Below are 12,744 nucleotides of genomic sequence, written 5' to 3' on the forward strand. Positions count from 1 at the left end.
ATCTTGGATTTTTAGGACCCAGCACTTAAGTGCAATTGTGAAGAAAGCCTCTACTTCTTTAGGAGTTTGTGAAGATTCGGCATGACATCTAAAACTTTGATAAACTTCCATAGATGTGTTCAAACCACAAACAAGAGAAAATCTGCAGATCCTTGAAATCTGAGCAACACGCACAAAATGCTGAAGGAACTCCTGCTGTAGGGTTTTGGCCTGAACCATCAACTGTATTTTTTCCATAGATGCTGCCTGGCCTGCTGAGTTCCTCCAGCATTTTGTGTGTGTTGTTCCATTGATGTGTGGTGGAGAATATATCGACTGACTGCATCACAGCCTGATATGGAAACACCAATGCTCTTGAATATCCTACAAAAGTTAGTGGATATGGCCCAGTCCATCATTGGTAAAGTCCTCCCCACAGTTGAGCACATCTACAAGGAGTTTGTTGCAAGAAAGCATCTTTGTCACCCGGGTCATGCTTTCTTCTCTCTGCTGCCATCAGCAAAAAGATGCAAAAGCCTCAGAACTCACACCACCAGGTCCAGGAACAGTTATCACCCCTCAACCATCAGGCTCTTGAAATAAAGTTTCACGTGCCCCATCTCTCAAACGTTCCCACAGCCTATGGACTCGCTTGCAAGGACTATTCATCTCATGTTCTCAATATTTATTGCTTATTTATTATTATTATTTCTTTCTTTTTGTATCTGCACAATCTGTTTTTTGCACACCGCTGAACACTCATTTGCTCAAGTCTTTCATTGATTCTATTATGGTTATTATTCTATTATGGATTTATACTTTATAGAAAACATAGAAAATAGGTGCAGGAGTAGGCCATTCGGCCCTTTGAGCCTGCACCGCCATTTATTATGATCATGGCTGATCATCCAACTCAGAACCCTGCACCAGCCTTCCCTCCATACCCTCTGATCCCCCTAGCCACAAGGGCCATATCTAACTCCCTCTTAAATATAGCCAATGAACTGGCTTCAACTGTTTCCTGTGGCAGAGAATTCCACAGGTTCACCACTCTCTGTGTGAAGAAGTTTTTCCTAATCTCAGTCCTAAAAGGCTTCGCCTTTATCCTCAAACTGTGACCCCTCGTTCTGGACTTCCCCAACATCGGGAGCAATCTTCCTGCATCTAGCCTGTCCAATCCCTTTAGGATTTTATACGTTTCAATCAGATCCCCCCTCAATCTTCTAAATTCCAACGAGTACAAGCCTAGTTCATCCAGTCTTTCTTCATATGAAAGTCCTGCCATCCCAGGAATCAATCTGGTGAACCTTCTTTGTACTCCCTCTATGGCAAGGATGTCTTTCCTCAGATTAGGGGACCAAAACTGCACACAGTACTCAAGGTGTGGTCTCACCAAGGCCTTGTACAACTGCAGTAGTACCTCCCTGCTCCTGTACTCGAATCCTCTCGCTATAAATGCCAGCATACCATTCGTCTTTTTCACCACCTGCTGTACCTGCATGCCCACTTTCAATGACTGGTGTATAGTGACACCCAGGTCTCGTTGCACCTCCCCTTTTCCTAATCGGCCACCATTCAGATAATAATCTGTTTTCCTATTTTTGCCACCAAAGTGGATAACTTCACATTTATCCACATTAAATTGCATCTGCCATGAATTTGCCCACTCACCCAACCTATCCAAGTCACCCTGCATCCTCTTAGCATCCTCCTCACAGCTAACACTGCCGTCCAGCTTCGTGTCATCTGCAAACTTGGAGATGCTGCATTTAATTCCCTCATCCAAGTCATTAATATATATTGTAAACAACTGGGGTCCCAGCACTGAGCCTTGCGGTACCCCACTAATCACTGCCTGCCATTCTGAAAAGGTCCCGTTTATTCCCACTCTTTGCTTCCTGTCTGCTAACCAATTCTCTATCCACATCAATACCTTACCCCCAATACCGTGTGCTTTAAGTTTCCACACTAATCTCCTGTACTTATTGCCTTATACTTTATTGTCGCCAAACAATTGATACTAGAACATACAATCATCACAAAATAACCGAGAGGCTGGTCCGGACATTTGAAGGGTATGGCCCAGATCCGTGTCAGGATCTGTTCAGCAGTCTTATCACAGTTGGAAAGAAGCTGTTCCCAAATCTGGCCATACGAGTCTTCAAGCTCCTGAGCCTTCTCCCAGAGGGAAGAGGGACGAAAAGTGTGTTGGCTGGGTGGGTCGTGTCCTTGATTATCCTGGCAGCACTGCTCCGACAGTGTGCGGTGTAAAGTGAGTCCAAGGACGGAAGATTGGTTTGTGTGATGTGCTGCGCTGTGTTCACAATCTTCTGCAGCTTCTTCCGGTCTTGGACAGGACAACTTCCATACCAGGTTGTGATGCACCCTACAAGAATGCTTTCTACGGTGCATCTATGAAAATTAGTGGGGGTTTTAGGGGACAGGCCAAATTTCTTTAGCTTTCTCAAGAAGTAAAGGCGCTGGTGGGCCTTCTTGGCAGTGGACTCTGCTTGGTTGGACCAAGTCAGGTCATTTGTGATATTGACCCCAAGGAACTTAAAGCTGTTCCACTTGTGCACCACCAATGTAAATGGGGTCGTGCGGTCCACTACTCCTTCTGAAGTCAACAATCAATTCCTTCGTCTTGCTGACGTTGAGGGACAGGTTATTGTTTTCGCACCATGCCACCAGTTTCTTAATTTCTTCTCTGTACTCAAACTCATCATTACCCGAGATACGGCCTACAATTGTTGTGTCATCAGCAAACTTATATATTGAGTTTGATGGAAACTTGGCTACACAATCATGGGTGTACAGTGAGTACAGCAGGGGGCTGAGTACACAGCCTTGTGGGGTACCAGTGCTCAGAGTGATTGTAGAGGAGAGCTTGTCCCCTATTTTTACAGCCTGGGTCCTGTCTGTGAGGAAGCTGAAGATCCAGCTGCAGATCTGAGTGCTAAGGCCCAGGTTCCGGAGCTTAGGAATCAGTTTATTTGGAATGATGGTATTAAAGGCAGAGCTGTAGTCAATGAAAAGGAGCCTTACGTATGCGTCTTTATTCTCCAGGTGTTCTAAGGAAGAATTTAGGGCCAGAGAGAGATGGCATCTGCCGTTGACCTGTTGCTCCGGTAGGCAAATTGCAAAGCATCGAGGTTGACCGGTAGGCTGTTGTTGATGTGTGCCATAACCAATTGCTCAGAGCACTTCATAGCAATTGATATCAGAGCTACAGGTCGATAGTCATTCAGGCATGCCACCTTGCTCTTCTTCGGCACCGGGATTATCGTTGCCTTCTTAAAACACGAGGGGATCTTAGACTGAAGCAAGGAGCAGTTGAAGATGTCAGCAATCACTCCAGCTAGCTCGCTTGCACAGGCCTGGAGAACCTGTCCCCGGATGCCATCTGGGCCCATTGCCTTCCTTGGATTTATCTTCAGGAAGGCCCTTCTAACGTCCTCGGTGACGACGAAGCTCGACGCCACCAGGTCTGGTTCATCCGGAGGGAGCGGGATGCTCCTCTTCTGTTCGAATCTTGTGTAGAATACGTTAAGTTCGTCAGGAAGAGAAGCGCCACAGTTATTGATATTCCCAGCCTTTTCTTTGCGCCCAGTGATCTCAGTTGAATACCTCAGTGATTTTATTGAATATGCCTGCAAGAAAATAAATCTCAAAGTATACGATAACATATGTATACTTGATAATGAGTTTACTATGAACTTTGAATTTTCTCCTTGTTTAGAAAATAGTTTGTTTTCACTTCTTCTACCAAAGTGCGTGACCATACAATTCCTGACACTGTACTCCATGTGCCACTTATTGCCCATTCATCCAATCTGTCTAAGTCCTTCTCCAGCCTCCCTGCTTCCGCAACACTACCTGCCACTCCACTTGTCTTTGTATTGTCTGCAAACTTGGCCACAAAGCCATCAATTCTGCCATCCAAATCGTTGACATACTATGGAAAAAGAAGCAGTCCCAACACCCACCCCTATTAGTCTCTGGCAACCAATCAGAAAAGGCTCCCTTTAATATTGCTCTACCTCCTGCTAATCAGCCGTTGCTCTATCCATGCTACTGCAGTGGTATGCAAATGTTTGTGCATTCCTAATCAAAATTTCTGTTCCTGTGAATAGCTAAGCTACTAGGGACTGTGAGGGCCATGGCAAAACCTTCAGCTTGCGCCTCTTGAGGTAGTCCATTGTGGATTTTGAGGTGTGTTTAGGTTTATTATCCTGTTGTAGAAGCCAAAAAGTTCTATTCAGAAGGTTCAAAGGAACTTCTAAAGAAGCCTGATGCATTTTGGAAATAAGTCCTGTGGACTGATGAAGTTAAAATAGAACTTTTTGGCCGCAATGAGCAAAGGTATGTTTGGAGAAAAAAGGGTGCAGAATATCTTGAAAAAACACCTCTCCAACTGTTAAGCACGGGGATGGATTGATCATGCTTAGGGCTTGTGTTGCAGCCAGTGGCACGGGGAACATTTCACTGGTAGAGGGAAGAATGAATTCAATTAAATACCAGCAAATTCTGGAAGCAAACATCACACCGTCTGTAAAAAAAGCTGAAGATGAAAAGAGGATAGCTTCTACAACAGGGTGCTGAACTTAAACACACCTCAAAATCCACATTGAACTACCTCAAGAGGCGCAAGCTGAAGGTTTTGCCATGGCCCTCACAGTCCCCTGACCTAAACATCATTGAAAATCTGTGGATAGACCACAAAAGAGCAGTGCATGCAAGACGGCCCAAGAATCTCACAGAACTAGAAGCCTTTTGCAAGGAAGAATGGGTGAAAATCCCCCAAACAAGAATTGAAAGACTCTTAGCTGGTTACAGAAAGCATTTACAAGCTGTGATATTTGTCAAAGAGGTGTTACTAAGTACTGACCATGAGGGTGCCCAAACTTTTGCTTTGGACCCTTTTCCTTTTATGTTATTTTGAAACTTTAAAATTGGAAATAAAAAAGTCTTCTTGCTTAAAATATTAAAGAAATGTGTCATCTTTAACTTTATGCCTTTTGGAAATCAGTGCATCTTTTACTTGCTTAGCTATTCACAGTAACAGAAATTTTGACCAGGGGTGCTCAAACTTTTGCATGCCACTGTATATTTCCTGTAATACCATGGGCGCTTATCTTGTTAAGCAGCCTCGTGTATAGCACCTTGTTAACAGACTATTGAAAATCGAAGTACATAACATCCACTGATTCTCCTTTGTCTACCGTGCTTGTTATTTTGTCAAAGAATTTAAAGAGATTTGTCAGGCAGGATTTTCCCTTAAAGAAGCCATATTGCTTTGGCCTATTTTACCATGTGTCTCCAAGTACCCCAAAACCACATTCTTAACAATCATCTCCAACATCTTCGAACCACAGGGGTCAAGCTAACTGGCCTATAGTTTCCTTTCTTCTACCTCCCTCCATTCTTGAAGCATGGAGTAACATTTGCAATTATCAAGTTGTCTGAAACCAAATCAGAATTTTGTGATGCTTGAAAAATCATTACTAATGCTTCCAGAATCTTTTCAGTTACCTCTTTCAGAACCCAGCAATGTAGTTCATCTGGTCCAGGTGACTTATCTACCTTCAAACCTTTCAGGTTTCCAAGCACCTTCTCCTTAGTAATAGCAACTGCACTCACTTCTGCCCCCTGACACTCTCAAACCTCCAACATACTGCTCGTGTCTTCCACAATGAAGCCTGATGCAAAATTCTTCTCAAGTTCTTCTGCCATTTCTTTGTCCTCCATTACTACCCCTCTAGCATTATTTAACTCCTCTGTAATACAGATACATTTGACTTTATTTTCTCCCTCTTTAATTACAGGTTGAATTCTATCATATTATGATCATTGCTTCCTAAAGGTTCCTTTACCTTAAGATCCCTAATCAAATCTAGTTCATTACACAACACCCAGAACAGCTGATCCCCTAGTGGGCTCAACCACAAGTTGTTCTAAAAAGCTAACCCATAGGTATTCTACAGATTCTCTCTCTTGGGATCCAAAATCAGCACCTACCTGATTTTTGCAATCTACTGCATATTGAAATCCCCCACGACTGTCGTAAGATCGCCCATTATGACATGTTTTTTCTTTCTTCGATTGTAATTTGTAGCCCCTATCTTTGCTACTGTATGGAGGCCTGTACTTCTACTTCTTCCAATCCTAAATCACCTCTGTCCAAGGATTTGATTTCATTTTTTTACCTACTGAACCACCCCAATTCCTCTGTCTACCTGAACATTTGATACAATGTGTATCCTTGGATGTTTAGCACATAACAATAATCTTCTTTCAGCCATGATTCCAGATGCCCACAATGTCAAATCTGCCTGTCTCTAACTGTGCTACAAGATCATTTACCTTATTCCATGTACAGTGTACATTCAAATATAACACCTTCAGTCCTGTATTTGTCACCCTTTTCAATTTTACCCCCTACTGTACTACAACTCATCCCACAGATTGCAATTTTGCTCTATCATCTGCATATCCTTCCTGACAGTCTCACTACACACTGTCTCTGTTTGTATACCAACTGCCCCATTCTGAGCCCTATCACTTAATTTCCCATACCCTTGAAAAATAAGTTTAAAACATCCTTAACAGTCCTTGCAAACCTGGCTATACGACCATAAGATATAGGAGCAGAATTGGGCAATTTGGCCCATTGAGTCTCCTCCACCATTCCATCATGGCTGATCCATTTATCCTCTCAGCCCCAATCTCCTGGCTTCTCCCTGTATCCCTTCATGCCCTGACCAATCAAGAATCTATCAACCTCTGCCTTAAATATACATAAAGACTTGACCTCCACAGCTGCCTGTGGCAAAGAATTCCACAGATTCACCAGTCTCTGGTTAAAGTAATTCCTCCTTATCTCCATTCTAAAAGGGCACCCCTCTATTTTGAGGCTGCGTTTTCTGGTCTTCGACGCTCCCATCATAGGAACATCTTTTCCTCATCCACTCTATCAAGGCCTTTCACCATTCAATAGGTTTCAATTAGGTCACTCCTCTTTATTCTACATTGCAGTGAATATAGCCCAAGCTATTAACTGCTCTTCAGCTGACAAGCCGTTCAATCCTGGAATCATTTTCATGAACTCCCTTTGAACCCTCTCCAGTTTCAGCACATCCTTTCAAATACAAGGGGCCCAAACCTGCTCACAATACTCCAAGTGAGGCCTCTCTAGTGTTTTATAAAGTTACAACATTACATCCTTGCTTTTATATTCTAGTCCTCTTGAAATGAATGCTAACATCACATTTGTCTTCCTTACCGCAGACTCAACCTGCAAATTACCCTTTAGGGAATCCTGCACAAGGACTCCCAAATTCTTTTGTGCCTCAGAGTTCTGTATTTTCTCTCCATTTAGAAAGTAGTCAACCCTTTAATTTCTTCTACCAAAGTGCATGACCGCACACTTCCTGATACTGTATTCCATCTGCCACTTCTTTGCCCATCTCCTAATTCGTCTGTCATTCTATAGCCTCCTTATTTCCTCAAAACTACCTGCTCCTCTGCTTATCTTCATATCCTCTGCAAACTTTGCAACAAAGCCATCAATTCCATCATCCAAATCATTGACGTATGACATAAAAAGAATCGATCCTAACAGCGACCCCTGTGGAACACCACTAGTCATGGCAGCCAACCAGAAAAATCTCCCTTTATTCCCACTCCTTATTCCTGCCAATCAGCCACTGTTTTATCCATACTGGAATCTTTCCTCTAATACCATGGGCTCATAAGCTTGTTAAGCTGCCTCATGTCAGAGGCCTGAAAGTCCAAGTAGCCAACACCAACCGATTCTCTTTTGTTTATCTTGCTTGTTATTTCTTCAAAGATCCAACATATTTGTCAGGCAAGATATTCCCTTGAGGACACCATGCTGACTATGGCCTATTTTATCAAGTGCCTTCAAGTACACCAAAGGCGCATCCTTAATGATTGACTCCAATATCACCCCAACCACTGAGGTCAGACTATCTGGCCTGTAATTTCCTTTCTTCTGCCTCTCTCCATTCTTGAAGAGTGGAGCGACATTTGTAATGTTCCAGTTTTCTGGAACCATTCCAGAATCTAGTGATTCTTGAAAGATCATTTCAAATGCGTCCACAATCTCTTAAGTCACCTCTTTCAAAACCATGGTGTGTACACTATTTGGTCCAGGTGACTTATCTACCTTCCGACCGTTTGGTTTCCCAAGAACCTTCTCTCTAGTAATGGAAATTTCACACACTTCATGACCCCTTACACCTGGAACTTCCAACATACTGCTAGTCTACTACGGGGAAGACTGATACAAAATACTTATTCAGTTCATCCTCTGTTTCCTTGCCCCACCTTGCTGCCTCTCCAATATCATTTTTTCAGCAGTCTGATATCCACTCTTGCTCCTCTTTTATACTTTATGTATCTGAAGAAACATAAGCCTGTAAGGATATTGCCCCCCTGCCCTCCCCCCCCATTCAGGTGTTACTCTTCCCTTTTGCACAGGTCATATCTTCCCCAGAAGAGATCCCAATGATCCAGAAATTTGAACCCTTGCCCCCTGCACCAGTACCTCAGTACCTCAGCCACACATTCGTCTGCCATATAATACTACTCTTACCCTCACTTGAGTGCAACATAAGCAGCAATCCAGAGATTATTACCCTGGTGGTCCTGCTTTACAGCTTTTTATCTAGCACCCAAAATTCTCTCTTCAGAACTTACTGACTTTTCCTACCTATGTCATTGGAACCAATATGTACCAAATCTTCTGGCTGCTTACCCTCCCCTTTGAGAATGCCAGGGACCCAATCCAAGTTGCCCCTGACCCTGATACCTGAGATGCAACATACCTTCTGGTGTCTCTATTGATCCATAGAATTTCATGTCTACTCGTCTCAATATGGAATCCCTTATCACTGCTGAAGTCCTCTTTTACCCCCTTCCTTTCTGAGCCACAGTGCTGGAGACCTGGTCATTGCAGCTTCCTCGTGATAGCTCATTCCCCCTCCCCACCCACCGCCCAACATGATCTAATGCAGTATACTTATTATTGAGGGGAACAGCCACAGGGGTACTCTGCACTAGCTGCCCGTATCCTTTCTCTCTCCTGACAGTCACCCAGATACCTGCCTCCTGTTACTTAGGGATGACTACTCCCCTGTAGTTGCTATATCACCCACTCAGTTTCCCCTATGAGCTGCAGCTTCAGGTCCTTAGCATGCTTTCTGAGGAGCTGCAGCTCAGTGTGTCTGGAGGTCTCCCAAAATTCACACATAACACACGAATAACACAACACAGGCCCTGGAGCCATCTTCATTGCTCTAACTATGTACTAGTAGATGAAGAATGAAAAAGAAGAAACTTACCAGGTATATACTTAGCCCAAGCCTGTTCTCACCAAAACCATCCCACTCTAACACTGGTCCACTCACACAATGGCCGCTCTACTTGGCCCTACCTGATTTTTATTTGCCCTTGCTATTGAATTACTCTTTGACTGAACCGTCACAAACACTGAAAGCCCGCGAATGCTCCTTTTTAAAATACTCACGGACCTGTGAGTTGCTCCAAATTCAATTGGGCTGCCGAGAAAATGCCAGAAGCCCACGAATGCGCCTTTTTAAAATCTCACTGATGGACCTGTGAGTTGCCTCCTCTCTCACTCCTAATTCAATTGGGCTGCTAGAAAAAAATAATTATATCCATTTGAATTAACAGAGTGCAAAATCTATTTGAAGATTCTTTAAGCCTTTCTAGCTTGGTATGAGAGAAGGTTTTACCTAGGATATTAATTTGTACCATTACCTACGCAGAAAAGCGGGAATAAAGACAAAGCAAATCAATTGAATCATTGTTGTAAATTGTAATGCACTTTTAAGATTTGCTGAATGACTGGAGGTGCAATAATTGCAATTTTCTCACTGTGTATTTGGAGATTTGTTTCTTGGAACAGATGTATAGGTTATTTCCTCTAAAATGTCCCTTACCGTAAGAGGAAATATGAAAATGAGCAATTTCTTGCTAATTGAAACGCAGTTTGAGGACATAGTTAAAGAAAAAAATGTCAGCATATATAAATATTCACTTTCAAGAGCTTTCTAATCTTCAAAATAACAGATTCAAAACAAGCTCTTTTCTTAAATGCAGGGGAGAAAAAGTTGAGGATCTATAAAGATATATATATATACACACACACACATACACACATGATTGATGAATACAATATTTCCTCCCTCTTTTTGTTCTGACTATCTATATACTACTAAAACTCTCATGCTCTGTCTGTCTGTTTGTCTGTTTGTGACCTCCAATTAACGCAAATGGTGCATTACAGTGGCACTTTTTTTGGCTAAATCGAATTAAAATGCACTAACTTACAGAATACAGGCAAAATTCAGGGTTATATATTCGTATAAAATTGCTCATTCGTCAAAAATCAACAGGCTGCCTTTCACCCGAGACCCGATCGGCCATTATGGAAATCGGGACGCCACAGCCCGACACATGCACATGGCCAGCCTCAGCAGCGCCTCATGATGCGCACAGAGCCGGCTCTACCTTCCATGGAGACCGCGACGCCACGGCCCAACACATATGCACGGCCAGCCTCAGCAGCCTGGAGGCTTTGGTGTTACTGCTTCCTATCCTCTATCAAGCATTAGGGTAAAAATATATGGATAGCCTAATATGCTGCGTGGAAAGGGAAGGGGGACATTATGGTCAAGAGATGACGCCAAACGTTGTTGGGAAGTGGCAAGGAGAGGGAGAGAACAACAATCGGATGAGGCCAGGGCTGCACGACTCCAGGATCAAAGAGTCAGGATAAAAAAGATGAAAGAAGATGAGACAGAGGAGGACAGGCATGCACGTCTCCAAAATGACAACGATAGGCACAGATGGAGGAGAGAACAAGAATCCGATCAGGCCAGGGCCGCACGACTCCAGGATCAGAAAGAAAGAACAAATGGTAGCAGAGATGAAGAGACGAAGGATGAAAGGGCTGTGCATCTCCAGAATGACAAATTGGTTTTAGAAGTCACATAATTAGTTAAATGGAGATCTGTTTTTCGAGACCTGTGTGCAGTCAAGGTGGGGGGGGGGGACTTATTACTGGCATTGTTTGTGGTAAAATGCTACAATTCGTATAATTTGAAATGCTGGAATGCATTATAGTTTCAGTGGAGGTAGCCGGTGGCCTCATACCTCAGTGAGCTAGGGACAAGCCTCTCCTAGCATGCGGACAGCTACCACATAGCTTTAGTTAACTAATTTAATATAAAAGTAAAGTAAGGGACGATTGGATTTGTTCACAGTGGGTCCATCTGTGGAACAATTTGTTACCCAAATCTATCTGGATGACTCCTACAGAATGACATACCTACACATCATATAAAGGCTGCCTCTTTTCTAGTCAAAGAAACATTAGCTCACAAAGATGCTCTTCCCTCAAATCTTTAGCACTCTGTGAAATACCTTTTAATCTTTCACCACGGGTCCATCTGTTTGAAAGCTCTCTACTCTGGTTGGGTTAAATTTTCTCCAATCTTGGCAATTTTTTTGCAAACCTTTCATCACCATGTGAGGAGACATCGTCAGTGTGCTGTTGGTTGTGGTGTGTCCTCCGAATGCTTGGCCTTTATATAATTTTCTATCAAATGACTGGACATCATTTCGGAAACTCAATTGCCATGGAAACCCATATCTTCCGAAGGCTGTCTACTCTCTTGATGAGCAGGTTGTGTTGGGTCTCTTTGTGGCTTTGTTTTCTGAACATGTATGCTTGTTTCTGCCTATAGTTACTAAAGAACAGCATAAATTCATATTCTTAATAATTATTTTCCATTTTTCATTCAAAGTACTGTATACACATTTTTCATTATTGTGCACACTTAACAATGTCATTAACACTGACTGTATTCAATGAAATGCAGCTGGACTAAATCAACACATCTTGATAATTGTGAATATATTTTCTTTTGTAGGATGAAAGTTCAGTGAGCAGTGATGATTTTGATATGAGTGACACCACATGGATTTCAGCTGACCAGTTTGTGAACCCCAGCCCCAGTCAAGAAGAAAAAATGCACAGCCCTCAGAATCTGCATAACCAAGAAGATGGTAAGTCCTTTCTTGAAAAATAAAATCAAGCAAACTGGGAAAAATGTGACTGACTTTGTGGCCAGTTAATTAAAGTGAGTACTATTTTTAAATGTTTTCAAAAAGAAATAAGAAACTGGAGTCATCTTTCTTCTCAAGTGGAGGAACCCTGTGGGACGATTCTAAAACAAAAAGTGGAATGTTTTCTCAGTACTCTGGCTATCAGTTATACAGCTATGAGTATTTTCATCTTAACTGACAAGATATTTAAGCAAACATGAAATTGTATTTATGTGCAGGGTACCTCAAGTATCACAATGAAATACTGTTCTAATGTAAGGTAACTTAGCAGGCAATTTGTGTGAAGCTCTTTCAAGTAGATGGAACGACTTTGGAAGAATGTTGTGGTAGAGTAGATGGTCAAACATGTGACCGAATGATTCTTGAGGCAATGTGGGTGGGAGGGGGTGCCCATGAGAGCATTCGAGTCACATGATCAAAGAGAAAAAGTCCAACGGTAATGAGAATCATGGGGCTAGATTGATAATTGAATAAGCTATAACTTATGATATGATAAATAAGATACAATAATAACTGAATAATCAATAAGATACTAACTGAACTTATTTTCAAAGAGGTGGGCATAGTCCACATTAACTAAATTTACCA

At 42.5% G+C, this 12,744-nt stretch overlaps 1 protein-coding gene across 3 annotated transcripts in view; it reads left to right on the forward strand.

The window, feature by feature from the left end:
• The window catches only part of nol4lb (nucleolar protein 4-like b), a 348,974-nt gene that overhangs the window by 90,817 nt on the left and 245,413 nt on the right, over nt 1-12,744 (forward strand). For all 3 annotated transcript variants that reach the window (XM_063041305.1, XM_063041306.1, XM_063041307.1), the window contains exon 6: nt 11,961-12,096. In XM_063041305.1, the coding sequence (XP_062897375.1) occupies nt 11,961-12,096 (136 nt within the window). The remainder of the gene's footprint in view (nt 1-11,960; nt 12,097-12,744) is intronic.

The sequence above is a fragment of the Mobula hypostoma genome, chromosome 2 (assembly GCF_963921235.1).
Source record: "Mobula hypostoma chromosome 2, sMobHyp1.1, whole genome shotgun sequence".
NCBI classification, from domain to species: domain Eukaryota; kingdom Metazoa; phylum Chordata; class Chondrichthyes; order Myliobatiformes; family Myliobatidae; genus Mobula; species Mobula hypostoma.